Genomic DNA, 17,186 nt, shown 5'->3' with positions numbered 1-17,186 from the left:
ACCTTTTTTTTTTTTTTTTTTTTTTTTGTCTTTTTGCTATTTCTTGGGCCACTCCCGTGGCATATGGAGGTTCCCAGGCTAGGGGTCTAATCGGAGCTGCAGCTACTGGCCTACGCCAGAGCCACAGCAACGTGGGATCCAAGCCGCGTCTGCAACCTACACCACAGCTCACGGCAACGCCGGATCATTAACCCACTGAGCAAGGGCAGGGACCGAACCGCAACCTCATGGTTCCTAGTCGGATTCGTTAACCACTGCGCCATGACGGGAACTCCGAAAAACTATACCTTTTTGATCTAGTCCAGGAGGTTCTCACTGACATTTCTGTGGATGATGTGGCTCAGAGATAGTGAAGTGTGTGTGTGTGTGTGTGTGTGTGTGTGTGTGTGTGTGTGTGTGTGTGAGAGAGAGAGAGAGAGAGAGAGAGAGAGGGAGATACAGCTAAGTGTGTGGGGCTGGGTGCTGGTGATGGTTTGTACTGGGAAGACAGGCCAGTGGGCAGAAATGGGGCTACCTGTGTGTAGCAGGACTCCTGCCATTTTGGGATTCATATGATCTCTCTGTTCCCTGCTTATCTTGTAGTAGAGCAACTGTTCAAATGATACCGACAGTTTAAATGATAACAACATTTCCCCACATACCCTGTTTCTCATTACCTACCAAAGCAAAAAGAGGGAGATACATCACATGGTAAAATTCAGACCTTAACCACTCAAACCAATAAGCATTTTCTGAGGACCTGTGCAGTTCCTCACCCACTCCTGCCTCCCTGCCCTCTTGCAAGCCGTCGTCCTGGTGGCCTGGCCTCTGGCCTCTGCCTTATCCCATACCCGCCCATCTCTCAAAGGCTGACTCTGGTTCGACTACAGTTGGAGGCATCTTCCAACAACTCAGTTACCATCTAGTGGGTTCTAAATGCTTGCTGGTCTGGAAAGGGCTGTTCCTCACAATCACTCAGAGGCTTTTAGAAAACATCAATGCTGAGGCCTCTGTGCTACATAATCTGATCAGTGTCTCTGGGGTGGGACCATCTTATTCTCAGAAGCTCCATACATGATTGCAATGCTCATTTGGGGTGGGACCCATAGCTCCAGCACCAAAGTGATGGATTCAGTGCCCAGTTGCTTTCCCGTTGGCCTTGTGGTTAGGAAGTGACCTGAAGACAGGAACCAGCGTCATGCCTCTCTGGTCTCTACTGCAGAGCCTAGCTGAAATTGGGACAATCGACTCTAAAAAATCACAGCGCCACATCCACTGATGCCTTGAGTTTGTTTTCCCAGCCCAGGCCTATCCTTTGAGTCCTACTCTTATATAATTGTGCCACTTATTAACCTGGTGTCTCTCAGTCTCCACCCTGCCTTTTTGGACTTGGTTTCTGCTGCTGAGGCTGGGGCTCTGGAGTCAATTTTTTGTTTGTTTTTGTTTTTGCCAGCTGGCTCCACTAAAGCTTTGCTTCTAGGGAATATCAGAGGAAGATTAGGAGCCTGGAAGTGGGGTGAAGGGAGATAGAGCTCCTTTCTATCTTGCTCCCTCTTCTGGGCAGCATCACTTTTGAGTCCTTCCCAAACTTTAGCACTTTAGCTGTTGCCATCAGCTTCCTGCTTTCCCCCACATTCCTAGAACTGGCTTCTTGGAACTCCTACAGAGACAGCAGCCCCAGCCTGGTAGCCACCCTCTCTCAGAGATCTGGGTCCCAGGTCAGCAGGGATCATCCTCTGAGCCTCTGGTTCTGATAACTCCACCCTCCTCCCTTCATTCCCCCAATCCTAGCAGTGACAGTGGCTCCTACGGGTTAAGGGTGGCCACCCCTGTGCCATCCTGTTATCCCTTTTCTGTCCTCCAACATCTGTGGAACCAATTCCCGTATTCAATTATCTCTATTAAAAGGACTGGTGTGGTTTCTGGTTTCCAGACTGAGTCAGACCAGTACAATACCCAGCTGCTGCTATTTGATTTTGCTCATGTGTCCCCCAAGCATCTTCATTCATCTAAGGCAGAACTCTGATGTTTCCCCCAAACTGAAACTTATCTCTTCTTCCCTGTTTGGACCCATCATCCACCTAGTGTTGAACCCAGAATCTTCAACATCATCTTGAATTACTCTCTCTTGCTCACTCACACACACACCATTGTTCAGAAAAGGCTCTTAAATCCACCTGAAATCTGTCCCCCAGCCCAGATCACCATGCCTGTGCTAACACTATCCTCACCAGTCCTCCTGCCTTTTCTCTTTGTTCCCCACAACCCACTTCCCACTCAGAACAGAAAGTAACACTTAAAATATAAATAGGCTTGTGATATTGCCTGGCTTACAGCTTCCTGAGATGTGTGCCCTCTGCAGTGGCCCACATGTTCTGCCAAGGCTATTTACCTGTCCTTCTCTCATTCTTGTTTCCTGCAATCCAGACTCTGGGGCTGTGTTTCTGTTTGTTTGTTTGTTTGTTTTCCTGCCTCAGGGCCTTGGCACCTGCTGCCCCTCTGTCTGGAATGATTTTCTTCTCTGTTTGTCACATAGCTGGTTCCTTTTCATTCTTTTATTTTTCTTTTTGTGGCTGCACCTGTGGCATATGGAGGTTCCCAGGCTAGGGATCGAATTGGAGCTGTAGCTGCTGGCCTGCACCACAGCCATAGCAACACCAGATCTGAGCCACGCCTGTGACCTACACTGCACTTGTGGCAATGCCATATCCTTAACCCACTGAGTGAGGCCACAGATCAAACCTGCATCCTCATGGACACTGTGTCAGGTTCTTAACCCACTGAACCACAATGGGAACTCCCTTCCTAATTCTTAGGGAGACAGCTTTCATTAACCTCTTAAGGAGCCCATTGCTGACAGCCTCTATCTTGGTCTGTTTGGGCAGCTATAACAAAGTATCATAGACTAGGTGTCTTAAAACAACAGCAATTTATTTCTCATAGCTCTGGAGGCTGGAAGTCCAAGACTAGAGTGCCAGCAAAATCATGTTCTGGTGAGGACCCTCTTCTGGGGTGCAAACTGCTGTCTTCTCATTGTGTCATCAAATTATAGAAGAGAGTCTGCTAACTCTCTGGCTTCTTCTCATAAAGGCACTAATCCCATTCTTGAGGGCCCCACCCTCATGACCTAAGTACCTGCCAAAACTCCACCTCCAGATATCATCAGATTGGGACTAGGGTTTTAACCTAGACCTGAATTTTGGGGACCACAACATTCAGTCCACTGCACCCTCTTTAGAATTGATGCCTCCCAGTTCCATGCACCTTTCCTCCCTACCACTTGTCATCATTTTCAGTCATCTACATACTTATATCATTACTTTATCTGGCTTCCTCAGTAGCCTATAAAATATGTGGAAGCATGTCTGTTTAATTCTCCACTGTGTTCCCATACCTTGCATCCAGGTCTCATTGCAGATAAGCTAAGTGGATAAATGAATCTAGAGTGAATATCAAAAAAAAAGTAAAAAAAAATAAGAAGAGAGGGACAAAGGACTAACCATTTACTTAGCTAGCAATTGTTCTAATACACTATGAGCTGTTTTCAAGTGGACACACCACTGAATTTTGTTCTTATAGCCACAGACCCTTTAAAGAAAGTCCCTAAAAAAGATGGATAGGGAGTTTGAAGTACATAGATACACAGAGAGATTATGGTTCAATATAGAGGTTTATATTTATGAATCTCTTGATTTTATATGGCATATATATATATATGTATATGTATATATACATATATATATACCCTGACACATATGTGTACTACTGTGCACATGCAGAGTTATAAATCACTGTATATTGTACACCTGTAACTTACATAAGATCATACAGTAACTACACTTCAATAAAAAAATACCCTTCATCCTCTCTAATGGTATTTTCCCTTTGTAACATGTCTTCATGTATGTTATTCATTTGAATCTGACAACAATCCTAAGAAGCCAGCAAAGGAGCATTATTCTCATTTTATTAAAGATCAGCTATAGGAGTTTCTGTCATGGCACAGTGGTTGACAAATCTGACTAGGAACCATGAGGTTGCAGGTTTGATCCCTGAATTCGCTCAGTGGGTTAAGGATCTGGCGTTGCTGTGAGCTGTGGTATAGGCCGGTGGCTACAGCTCTGATTAGACCCCTGGGAACCTCCATATGCCTCGGGAGTGGCCCTAGAAAAGGCAAAAAGACAAAAAGTAAAATAAAGATCAGCTATAATCAAACCACATCATCTTATAGACAGAGAAGCTGACACCCAGAGTGAGAGGGACTTGCTCAAGGCCACACAGCAAAGTTAGCAAAGTGCTGGCTTTAAACCAGATCTTTGCCTCCTGTTTCACACCTCAGGAAGGGTCCTGGGAGGAAGGACCCGTGTGAATCATAACCTCAGGGACCAAAGGATATGCAGGAGTATCCGTGCCATCAAGAATTCCCATCTTGCAGTTTGAAGAATAGCGCGGCTACCGGTTAAGTGAGCCTCTCAGAGAATCCCCGTCTTGGTCGCTGAGTACAAGTTCACACGTTCTCTAGAGTGGCCAGTTCAGGGTGTTGGGCCTCATCTGATTCTGGGCATCCTTCTAGGCTCTGTGAGGAGGTATGATCATTGTAATGCAAAATTCGTATCATTCAATTTTTTTTTCATTTAATTTCATTTTCGTTTATCAGTAGTAAAATCCCTGCTGGCATGTCATTTAATTCGCTCCCCTTGCTAATGATGATTCTGAAGCCTTTTACAGAAATGATTATGTGGTAACACCAAATCTGATGGTGGATTCAAGTCATCATTTACAATAATAGGATCATAATGAAGCTCCCTGGGGTAGTCCTTCTTGTAATTCTGTTGGGGGTGGGGGGTAAGAATCTGCTTGGCTTCATCTCATATTATTAGATCGTTGCTAGGGACCTCTCTCAGGGAAAGGGCCTTTTCTGGCTCTGATGCTGAGCCTCTGGGCAAAATAAAGGGCTGCAAAGCCGTGGTCCTATGGGTGAAGCTAGATGGGCCACACCTGTCAGTGGGACAACTCAGAAAAAGTTGGCTTTAGAAGACGGTGAGACCACTGACCACCTGTCCCTGCCCACTCCCACTTCTGTGTATAGCCTCTCATTGTGCCAGTTGACAGGTGGGGGGTGGCGTTTAGGGGAGGGTCATTCTGTGTGCCTGCCTTCCCGTAATAGTTCCTCTGTCCCTGGTACTAAAGTACAATGTGAGCTTCATGGAGCCAGCCACTGGAACAGAATAAATGAGATCCTGTCTCTGCCTTAAAGCCCGGGGACCAGTGAGAGCTCCTGAGCATCATGGGCCAGAATGGATGTCTCTACGGGGATGGGGTAGGGGAGGAAGGCTCTGTGTTTAGTGAGAACCCAGGGGAGGAAAGCGGTAGCATTCCCATCTGGAGAATCAGCAAAAGATTCCTGGAAGAAGGGATTGAGCTGAATCTTGAAAGACTGATGGTGTTTTCCAGGCGGCAATGGGGTGGGGTTCAGGAGAGGGTTGTTCCAGGCAGATGGGTCCTTGTCAGACAAGAAACTTCCGCATGTCATACTGTCTGAATGGACTGGCTGGGTTCAGCAAGGCTGGAGCTGACACGTGACTCCACATTCTTTTCTGCCTTGCTTCAGAGAAGGATAGGGGGCCTCCACCAGGTATTCCACTGCTCCTCCTCCTCTCATTTTTTATAGCTCTGAGACAGACCTCCGACCGCAGGGTTAAAGTTATGGGAAGGTAAGTTCAGTCTCAATAATTAGGAAGTACATTCTAACATTGGCCTTTAAAATAGACTGCCTGGTGAGGGAATGAGCTCGCATCCATCAGTGACTTGCCCAAATGTTGGTGTGAGGTGGGGGGGTTAGTTAGACCAGGGTCAGAATGCACAGGCAGGGGGTCTGACTGCAAAGAGAGTGCCCTTTTTTATAAAACAAAAAACATCACAGAATTCTGAGCCTAGCGTTAGGCCTGAGCTCATGGAAACAGAGCAACTGCTGACTGTTTTGTTATCTTTGCTTCAATTTAATGAGCAAACAGCAAGCCAGGACATCAGGCAGTTCCTTTTATTGGTTCTTAGTAGACTCCAGCTTAAATGGCTCAGAGGTCCGGGGAACATGGTCTACAAACCCACTGAAGAACATGGTGAGAAAAATACATATACATATGTGTGTGTCTATATATGTCTCTTTTGTGGTGTGTCTCTGAGGTGGCTACCTGCTCTGCGGGGGCACTCAGAAGCGTTTCTGGAGGGCGGTCTGGATATTCTTCAGCAGGCCCCACTTAGCTCGGTTCTTTCCACGCCCATCTGGTGTTACCACCTGCAATCAGAAGCAGAGAGCCATGGCACCAGCCACGAGGGAAACAGCAGCTTGCGGGAGCTTGGCCCTGGCTGCAGGCTAGATGCTACACACTTCAGCTCATTAGCTTCTCATGCTGACAACCACATGAGGCAGGTGCCATTGACCCTGTTTTATAGATGAAGAAGAGACTGCGGCTCAGGAAGACAAGTAGCTTTTCTAAAGTCCCACAGCTAATACATGGTGGGGGTTGGCATTTCACAGACAAGGCCCACCTCTTTAAGGCAGCTCCCAGGACTGAGTGCTGATGACTGTGTTGGGGTTGGGACCATAGAGAGTAGCCCCTGGAAACTGCTTTTGACGCAGCTCTTATGGTTTGTAAACTTCAGCAAGTGTGTGCGATTGTGAGCACCTTGATTGGGGGATGGGGGAAATGACAGTCTCTCATCTTCCTAATCCTGACATTGGTTATGATGATGGGACTTTTCTTAGAAAAGTGAATGCAAGGAGAAGAGAACCAGAACTTGCACATCTGCCAATTGCTGATCTTTGATGCTTCATACCACCTCTGATAACGGTGAATAGTCAGTGCTGCCTAGAAAAGGCAGTTGCATTGGGTCACAGGTCCTCCTAGAAGCACCAACTCAGCTTAGATATGGGTCTCCATGCCTTCCTGTGAAGGTGGTGGACTTTTCCACATCTCCAGTCTGGCAGCATTCCCTTTTCTTCCCGGTACACATTTACTGAGGAGGCACTTAGGGAGTGAGGTTGAGATCCAGAAAACGAGAGACAGCCCATGGGATCTATGAGCTCTGTCTAGATGAATCAGGACTCATGGGCAGATGCGGGGGCAGGGGTTGCAGTTTGGAAGGTGAAGAGCAATATTTGTACAAGGTACAATGTCTCCATATACAAAGGTTTTATGTTGGTATTCAAAGGGAAAGGGCAAAAAATAGAACTATTACCATTATGCTCTCTAGTTTGATAACATTTATTGTCTTAGAGAAAACAGGGCTTCATGCAAGGTAAAAATCACCTTATATATGTGATGTTAGATTACCCACTGCTGGGTTAAAAATAGAAATAACACAGAGAGATACCCTGATAAGGGTAATATAAATGAGTAAGATAGTCACTGCGAACTATCAGGGGGCAATAGGGAATGAATAACAATATGTGACGAGTTGTGAACTGACTCATAAAAATTGGGGACTTAAGTTTTGCCTTAAGTATAGTCCGGATCTCCAGCGATAAAGACTGAGTGTGACATGTGAATAGGGCAGTGGGGATTGAGGTGTCTATGAACAAGAGGATCAGATGAAACAGGACAGAAGAAACAGAGAATAGAACTTGAGATACTTAAGAAATTGAATGATAATTGACATCCCCTTCCCTATGCAAAAAGGCTCAGGTGGTTTTACAAGTGAATTCTCCCAAACTTTTAAGAAAGAGTTGTTCCAGAAGATAGGAAAAGAGTAATAGCTTCCCAGCTCATTTTATCAAGCTAGTAAAATACCGATTCCAGAACCAGATAAAAACAATATAAGCAAAACATTATAGATCATAGATGCAATATTTCAAAACAAATATGAGCTAACTAAAAGCAACTATATTGAAAAAATAATATATCATGATCACATAAGGTTTATTCCACGAATACAAATAGAGTACAACATCAGAAGAACCAATTGTAATTCATTTCATTGACGCCTAAAGGAGAAAAATCATAGTATCTCAAATAATACAAAATTTCATAAAGTTGCACAAGCTCTCAGATATTTAGAAGCAGAAGAAAGTTTATTTATTTTTATTTTTAGGGATGCACCCTTGGCATATGGAGGTTCCCAGGCTAGGCGTTGAATCAGAGCTACAGCTGCCGGCCTGCGCCACAGCCACAGCAATGCGGGATCCGAGCCACGTCTGTGACCTACACAACAGCTCACAGCAACGCTGAATCCCCAGCCCACTAAGTGAAGCCAGAATTGAACCAGCATCCTCATGGATGCTAGTCAGATTTGCTTCCACTGTGCCAAGACAGGAACTCCTAGTTTCTTTAACTTAATAATGATTATATATCATAATCACCAAATCATAAATCATCATAACTCAATGAGAAACATTAAGATCAGGAATAAGACAAGGATATCAACTTTCACAGGTACCATTTTCTGTAGGACCAATGGCCGTGGCCAAAGCTATAAGGAAAGAAAAAGAAATAAATATTCAAGAATTTTAGGAAAAAAGATAAAATTATCATTATTTATAGATGATAGGATCATATGCCTAGAAAAACAAGTGGAATCAACAGATAGATTCTCAGAATAATGAGAGCTTTTTGAGAGTGCCAGAATCAAGATTAACCTATCAATACAGCAATTTTATTCTAAACTAGCAATACATTAGAAAATATAATCAAATATAAAATAATAATGATATCAACTAAGTCTGTAAAATATCTGATTTAACCAGGAATATATAGTACCGCTATGGGAAGAACTTAAAAGCCCTAGTAAAGCACATAGAAGATGATGTGAATAAAAATCAGACATTACAAAAATATTAATTTCTACCACATTAGAAACAATGTTTCCCCAAACAAATCCTTTCTGGATTTGTTTTTTAAGAAATTCCATTTATTTACTCCAAAATTTATATGAAGGAATACGTTTCTATGATTAGCTAAAGAAAGGAGGGCTTCATTGCTTATCCATTCTAGATGAGGTCCTTTTGTACAGCACAGGGAACTCTATCCAGTCTCTTGGGATAGAACATGATAAAAGGTGGTATGAGAAAAAGAGTGTTTATAGATGTATGACTGGGTCCTTTTGCTGTGCAGCTGAAATTGACACAATATTATAAATCAACTATACTCTAAAAAAAATAAAATAAAAAGAAATAAGGGCAATGGGCAGACTTACCTTAGCAGTTCATTAAGACACAGCACAAAGCTGAGGTTAAACAACCATAAAACTAGTGTGGTGTTGCTATAAAAACAGACAAATTGACCAATAATTGAGAGGCCAGAGACACACCTTTAAATATATGGTAATTTAAAAGACGATCAAAGTGGCGTCTTTACTATATTTGAACCTTGGAACTGAGAGGACATTGTGGTAGATGATCCTGGGAAACAGGGCCACTAGATGGCTGAAAAAGTACATCCTGCCTAGCACTGCATACAAAAGTGAACTCTAGATGGATTAACATCCTAGATTTGAAAGGCGAAACTAAAATTAATAAAAAAAATGTAGAAGATTACCTTTGTGATCTAAGCCTTTTAAAGGACTTTTAAAACTTCAAAAGGTCAAACCATGAAGAAAATAATTGATGACATTGATCACATCAAAATGGAAGATTTCTGGTGTTGTATGAAGTGTATATATGATGAACAAAGTTAATAGGCAAATGTCAGAATGGAAAAGATTTAGCAAGATCTAAAAGCATCACCTAGAATATATAAGGTCACGCTGCAAACCACCTAAAAAAGAAAAATGCAATAGAAAAATGGGCAAAGGATATTTAGTAGGCTATTGACAGAAGAAGAAATCCTGAGAACCTACGAACATATAAAATGAAATTTTAGACAATAAGGAGACATCACTTTATACCTATTGGGCTAGCACAATGGCAGAAAGCTGGATCTTGCCAAATGTAGGTGAGGCTTAGGCTATGGTGGCCCTCATTCATTCCTACGGAAGCGAACATGCATGCAGTCAAATCAAGGATGCACATGCCCCACCACCCAGGAATTTCATTCATAATATATGTCTGATAAGGGCTGAATTGCATCTTCCCCTAATTCACATGTTAAAGTCCTATTTCCAGGATGTCAGAATGTGACTTATTTCCAGCTGGGCCTTTAAAGAGGTGATTTAAGTTAAAATGAGATCATTATGGAGGGCCCTAATCCAGTCTGACTGCTGTCCTTATAGGAAGAGGAAATTTGGACACAGAGAGACACACTCATCACATGCATGGGAAAAGGCTATATGAGGGCACGGAGAGAAGGCAGATGTCTGCAAGCCAAGGGGAGGGGCCTCAGAAGAAACCAGACCTGCCAAAACCTTGATCTTGGACTCCTGGCTTCCAGAACTGTGAGAAAATAAATTCTTGTTGTTTAAGCTGCCCAGTCTGTACCATTTCGATGTAGCAGCCCTAGCAAACTACTACTATGTCCCAGAGAGACTCCGAGCCCCTCCCTACCAATGCCATGAATGAGGCTGTTCACTGCAGCATTATTGGACATCACCTGGGCGTCCATCCTGGTTGAGTAGACAGGTGAAACGTGGGGAACAGATGCATACTGTAAAGGATGAGGCAGCAATAGAAGTAAGGGAGTAAAAGTCCCTAACAACATGAGTGGATCATAAAAATGCAGCATTCAGGGGGAAAAATAGTAAGACACAAAGTAAGTTACATAGCACAATACTATTAATAACACATTCAAAACAACACATCCCATGTAAGAACACAGAAAAGCAACAAGATACACATAAAACAGATTAGAATGGATATCTAGGGAGGAATGATCACAAAAGGGAATAAATACATAAATTAGAATAGGGCCTTGGGCTTCCCATTGTGGCTCAACAGTAACAAACCTGACTAGTATCCATGAGGATGCGAATTTGATCCCAGGCCTCGCTCAGTAGGTTAAGGATCCGGCGTTGCCATGAGGTGTGGTGTAGGTCACAGACACGGCTCAGATCCCACGTTGCTGTGGCTGTGGTGCAGGCTGGCAGCTATAGCTCTGATTTGACCCCCTAGCCTGTCAACTTCCATATACTGCAGGTGCGGCCCTAAGAAGACAAAACAAACAAACAAACAAAGAATAGGGTCTTGCATAGACCCATCATGGTAAAGCACCACAAGCTGAGGTGTCTGACTATTCGACCTTCTATGTATGAAGTTAAAAATGATAGGTCCAGCTTGAGCCTAAATGCTACTCATTCCAGGATTCAAGCCTATCCATAGGGAAAGAAGGGAGGGACCAATAGGGGTCTATTTATGCGAAGGATCAAGGAGCCTTTTGGAAAAGGATGAATTCTAAGGAGATAGAGAAGGCCAACCATTCTGATTTCATTTCAGGGCAGGGAGTCTCTGTGAGTATGTGGGTGGGCAGGTAGGTTTGAGGTAGTGGTTCTAAAGGTGGAATAGAGTGGATCACTCGGATTGTCCTCTAACCCCAGCACCTGAAGATGCATGTCTCAGCCTAAGGCAGAGCATCTGCAGTTGGGACAGAATAAAAACCAGAAGGGGGATTTCATGAACCCGAGGTAAGAGGCTTAAGAAGGCCAGGCAGCCCTGCTCTGTAGCCTGAATGCAGCCTGAGCAGGAAGGGAGCAGCACTGCAGGGGAGTTGCTGGGACCACTTCCTCTGCACTCGTGAGGCAGTCAGGGGGTGGAACCCAGCACAGACTGAGAAGGCATTTGGGAGGATGGGAGTGGGGTGGGGTGGGGTGGGGGGGGGGAGGGGTTTCTGCCTTTCCTAGGGAAACACCCAGAACAGTGCCAGCTGGTGACTATTGTAGGGCCTGAATATTTATCAAGTCTGATGTAACCTGGGGCATCTGGTTATAGATTGTGGTAGGCAGAATAATGGCCTCCTGAAAATGCCCATGACTGAATCCCAGGAACATGTGAATATGTTTGTTACGTTATGTGGCAAAAGGGGAATTAAGGTTGCTAGGCAGCTGGCTTTAAGATGGGGAGATTATCCTGAATTATCAGGTGGATCCAGTGGAATCACAAGGGAGAGGGAGGCAGAAGGGTATGAGGAGGACTCAGCCTCGCTTTACTGGCTTTGGCAGTGGAGGAAGAGGCCATGAGCCAAAGGAGGTGGGTAGCTCCTTGAAGCTGGACGAGACAAAGAAATGCATTTTCCTTAGAGCCACCAGAAAGCACATAGCCCTTCTCACACCTTGGGTTTCTGATCTGCAGAATTGTAAGATAATAAGAAAGTGTATGGTTTAAGGTAAGCTTCTAATTTGTTACAGCAGCAATAGGAAACTAAGGCACAGGTGGAAGGTTAGATTTGATATGGGGAGACTTCCTGGAGGTAAGGGCAAATTTGAAGTCAGAGGGAGACAATCCAGGGGAAAAGACAATTTTTAGAAATGGGGACAGTGGTCAGCAGGTACAGTGAGATCGAGAGGAAGAGCAGGAGGAGAAACTGAGGCCACAGAGTACATGGTTTACCCCCAAACACCTTTCTCCATTCCTTTGAAAACATCGGGGGTCTTGAGTGTTAGAAGCTCTCAACTGGGAACTGGGGGCCAAGAAAGGTGAGTCAGGCCAGCAGATGCCCGGCCTCACTGAGCCTGCCATCTAGTGGAGCTGGGGCTTGGACCCAGTTTCACCCACCTGAGTCTAATCCTCTTCCCAATGCATGATCTTGTCTCACAAAAAAAAAAAAAAAAAAAAAAAAAAAAAAAAAAAAAAAATTAAAAGTCCCACTCTCAAGGCTGTTGCTTTGACAACATTCTCCAGTGTGGTATCAGGTTCCCAAGGCTGAGTCCACCCTGCCCAGAATTTGCTGCATTTACTCTCTGATTATGATGCAGTGGACAAAGAGCTCCTGCCTTGGATGAGACCTAGATTCCCAGTCAACTCCATCAAGTTGCATGGGGCCGGACACATTCCCTCTCTGAGCTTCAGTTTCCTCATCTGTAAAATGGGGCAATAACTCCCTACCTTCCAAGCAGTTGGGATGATCAGTGACAACGAGTATAGTGTATCTGACACAGAGTCAGCCTTCAATAAATGAGACCTTTAAAAAGCGTTAAATTTTCATGCTTCGTGTATTAAACTTCAAATAAAATCCCTTAAAAAAATCAACAAGCCACCGACTATGAAAATCAAATGTAGAAAAGGTGTTATTTCACTTCCCTCACAAAGGTATGTATGATGGAAATATTGCATTTTGGATAAGAAATGATTCTGCTGCCTCATTACAGCGTTTTAAATGAAACCTTTCAGGAATACCTGCATCGAACGGATGCCAAAGGAAAAATATTTCGATTTTTTTATAGGAAAGAGCTAAAGTCATTACTTTTATGAAGCTTTATAAATGTCATTCAAGCACACCGTCTTATTTTCATTTGCTACTGAAGCCGTTACTTATGCAAATCATGACAAATGTTAAGGAAAGCTGAGTTTCTCCTGGAATGCTAATATAATCACAAAGAGGGAGGAAGAATTACTTCTGAAGGAAAAATCTATATTGTAGCTCTGCGAGTCAGATAAAAATGAAGCTTCCAGAAAACCTCATTAATTAGTGCTTTGCTCATTTAGACATTGTGTTAAAAAGCAAAGAAACTGGAATGAGTTTCCTTCCCTTATGGGGAGGGCAAATTAATCGCATAAGCACAATTTTAGGGGGATGTTACTTCTTGATTGATTGTAAAAAACACTTAAGAGCTTCCGGGCATCTTATGGTACTTTGTAATTATTAATTTTATTTATCAGTTTATTTCTTCACTCTTTAACTGAGACATTCATTCATATATTCATTTGTTTGGCCACATTTTCACTCATGTATTCATTCAATAACCATTAAGAACCTGCTGTATGCACAGTGCTGTGGTAAGCATTGTGGGAGAAAGAAAGACGAATGAGACATGAATTTTGTCTTTAAGGAGTTCAAAGTTTATGAGGAATGACAAACTAAGAATGGCTGACACACTTCGGTCTCCCTACCTCCATCCTGTCCCTAGCATCTAAAAATGACCTAAGATACTTAAAAATAAATTAGTAACAGCACTGAGGGCCCTTTGTGGGCAAGAGAGGTCTGAGGAATTTCTGAAAAATGAGAAAGTAGTTGGAACTAGACAGAAGGAAACACCCATTGTCAAAAGGACATGCAATCAAACCTGGGAGCAGCTGTGGGTGTTCCATGCTCTGGAGAGAAGTGTGTCAATAAGAACTGGCCTCTGGGGCAATTGACTGCCAGGGTGTCTGGTTGGGTGTAACAAGAGGAGCAGCCAGGGAACATTCTCAGCCCACATTCTTGTCCTTCCCGCCTGAGTGTCTGACTTCTCGGGGGGTGACGGGGAGGGAGTGCTTTGGGTGCTGGGCTCCAGAAGCAGAGCTTCATGATAGAGTTAGAGGACCCCCACCTCCAGGAGACTTGCTTCTAGTATACCGACCAACAGCACAGTTCCTGCCCACCCTACATTCTGCTTTATCACTAGAGGTAGCAACCAGTCAGAGTCTCTTCTGCAAACACTTAACCAGAGCCAAAGGACATGGAACTAGTCAGTTGTGTTGGTCACGCAGAGGTTGAGCTATGAACCTCCCAAATATGCAAGCCGAATGTTTAGGGGAGGAGAAACAGAAAAGCTAGCTGAAAATGCAGATTCAGAGAGAAGTAGAGCTGGAAGTGGGGGGGGCGGAATTGATTTAGGGGTTGAGAGAAACTGATGACCCTCCAGTTTTCTTGGGTGTCAGACGTCTGTCCTGGCTGCAAGGGCTCTCACGAGACTCGCCTCTCTCTGCACCATAAGTTTCCCTTTTCAAAAGCTGAAATGAATTTATTCTCTCTACTTCTAAAGAATCCCCCAATCAAGACATAATCTACTCTGATTCCTAAGAACACCATCATGGTTGTACAGTAAGATAGCTCCAGGCTATTGATATTTTTCCTCCCTTTCTCCTCTGAATATCAATAAATTTATACCCATGAATGTATGTCCCCTGGGGATATAAAGATGAACAAGCCTGGCATCACAAAGAAGATTGGAATCATCTTGCCCTTTTTTGGGGGGGAGTCCAACCTGACTTGCTTAGCGGCTCTTCTCTGACTTTCAGATAGACAACGAATATTTTTTTTTGTTAAATTGCATGGGCCATATTAACACTAAGATAAATTACTCACTGTATATATGCTGTATTTATATTCGTTAAATCTGACACTGTATCTTTGCTTTAAGTCACCACTGGGGCTAACATTTAACTATTTTTTTTGTTTGTTTGTTATTGTTCTCCTACCACAAATTTTTGTTTACTAGACTCTGAGCTCCTCAAAGGCAAGCATTATGCCTTATTTTCCTCTGAACCTCTAAATCCTAATGCAATACCTGGCACAAATGTTTTCTTTTTTTTTTGTCTTTTTTGTTGTTGTTGTTGTTGTTGTTGTTGTTGTTGCTATTTCTTGGGCCGCTCCCGCGGCATATGGAGGTTCCCAGGCTAGGAGTTGAATCGGAGCTGTAGCCACCGGCCTATGCCAGAGACACAGCGACGCGGGATCCGAGCCGTGTCTGCAACCTACACCACAGCTCACGGCAACGCCGGATCGTTAACCCACTGAGCAAGGGCAGGGACCGAACCCGCAACCTCATGGTTCCTAGTCGGATTCGTTAACCACTGCGCCACGACGGGAACTCCACAAATGTTTTCTGAATCAAACTGAAATGACAATTCTCAAGCCCCCTTTGCCAAGTTGGTCAACACCAGGGCCCTCTCTGTGCTCTTGAATTAAGTTTTCTGGGAGTAGAGGAAGGTGTCATTTGGTGGATTCCATGATCTCATGATCATCCTAATGGAGCTGCATCCTAAGCTGATCAAGAAAATCTGTCAAGAAATAGTGTACACAGTACCTTGCAGATGTCGCTCCATTGCCCAGGACCGTTATCGTTGATGGCTCTCACTTTGAACAGATACTCAGTGTTGGGGGTCAAGTTGTGCAGCTCCAGGCTCTGCTGCATTATGTCTCGAATTTGTCCACAGAGCTCCGTCCGCACGTTGTTAGGAGGGGAATTGACAAGTTCGTAGAATTCCATCTCAAAAGAATCCACGTCTTCTGTTGGGCATGTCCAGTAAACCTAGAGAGATATGAACATGCCATTCAGCTCTCTTTCCCTTGAAGATCTGAGTCATCAACTGTCTGTGGGGTGAATTTAAACTGACTTGTCCCCTCCAGCTGCTGAAGACTTTGTTTTATATTTTTATTTATGTCTTTATTTTTTTTGCTTTCTTAGGGCTGCACCCACAGCATAGGGAAGTTCATAGGCTAAGGGTCGAATTAGCTGCAGCTATGGCTCCATGCCACACGCAGAGCAACTCAGGATCCGAGCCTCGTCTGAGACCTACACCACAGCTCACAGCAATGCTGGATACTTAGCCCATCAAGCAAGGCCAGGGATTGAACCTGCATCCTCATGGATACTAGTCGGGTTCATAACCTGCTACACCACAACGGGAACTCCTCCAACTGCTGAAGACTTTGAGTCAGACCTAGTGCAGCAGCCTTGAAAGGCTGTGTGATGAGTCTTGATGTGATGCTTGCAATGCATTTCAAGGACAGATGTAGTCTCCTTTGGCTTCGTTCCTGTCTGTCAACATGGAGGTGATGACCCAAGCACCATTTTTGGAGCACCTACTATGCATCAGATTCCGAGTCAGACAAACCATTTGGTCCTCACAGCTCCCTGGGGGGGGGGGGGGGGGATTTTATTATCCCATTTTACAAGGGAGGCTCAGAAAGGTTATATTTAGCAATTCCAATAGAACTACAGAATACTAGAAGTTGAAAAGTGTACCTACTTCAACCTTCTATTTTATACACAAGGAAGAGGAATTCCAAAGAGGTGAAATCACTTACCCACATAATGGGGAATATATGTTCACACGCAAAGCATAAAACGTCAACTCTTAGAAGAGATACATTAACAAGCGTCAATTAGCAGATTGTGCCTGGTGTATAAATATTTTATAATGATTGTATTTTTAACCAGATATTGCATGCTTTATTTAAATTTTAACAAATTATATGCTATTGCATATAAAATTAATTATATATAATAATTATAATTACTTTTATAAGGATGTAAATTTTAAAGTTGTGCGAATGCATTAATTTATAATTATTTTTATATATTTACACTTTTAAAGCTTTCTCTGTTTTATAACTTATTAATAAAAATTGAATTTTCTG

The 17,186-nt window shown here is 43.6% G+C and overlaps 1 protein-coding gene and 1 long non-coding RNA gene across 11 annotated transcripts in view; one reads left to right on the top strand and one right to left on the bottom strand.

Moving 5' to 3' along the window:
* Positions 1-17,186, top strand: part of LOC146397500 (uncharacterized) — a 264,901-nt gene that overhangs the window by 178,350 nt on the left and 69,365 nt on the right. The window lies entirely within an intron of this gene.
* TRIM42 (tripartite motif containing 42) overlaps positions 1-17,186 on the bottom strand; it is a 52,865-nt gene that overhangs the window by 16,313 nt on the left and 19,366 nt on the right. For 3 of the 10 annotated variants that reach the window (XR_014824034.1, XR_014824033.1, XR_014824032.1), the window contains exons 4-6: positions 15,850-16,074; positions 6,171-6,274; positions 4,436-4,555 (exon numbers count right to left, since the gene is read on the bottom strand). Coding sequence is in view for 5 of the 10 variants with exons in the window: in XM_084989865.1 (XP_084845991.1) it covers positions 6,188-6,274; positions 15,850-16,074 (312 nt within the window). In the remaining 5 variants the exon portion in view is untranslated. Of the gene's footprint in view, positions 1-4,170; positions 4,556-6,005; positions 6,275-15,849; positions 16,075-17,186 lie in introns of those variants that run through there. The other 7 variants (XR_014824035.1, XM_084989865.1, XM_084989862.1 and 4 more) reach the window with 5 other exon arrangements.

The sequence above is a fragment of the Sus scrofa genome, chromosome 13, assembly GCF_054392235.1.
Source record: "Sus scrofa isolate SSC_HxYL_T2T_F1_AM1 chromosome 13, Sscrofa_HxYL_maternal_Yorkshire_Landrace_v2.0, whole genome shotgun sequence".
NCBI lineage: Eukaryota > Metazoa > Chordata > Mammalia > Artiodactyla > Suidae > Sus > Sus scrofa.
The sequence above is the reverse complement of the archived record's forward strand: the minus strand, read 5'-3'. Positions and strand labels throughout refer to the sequence as shown.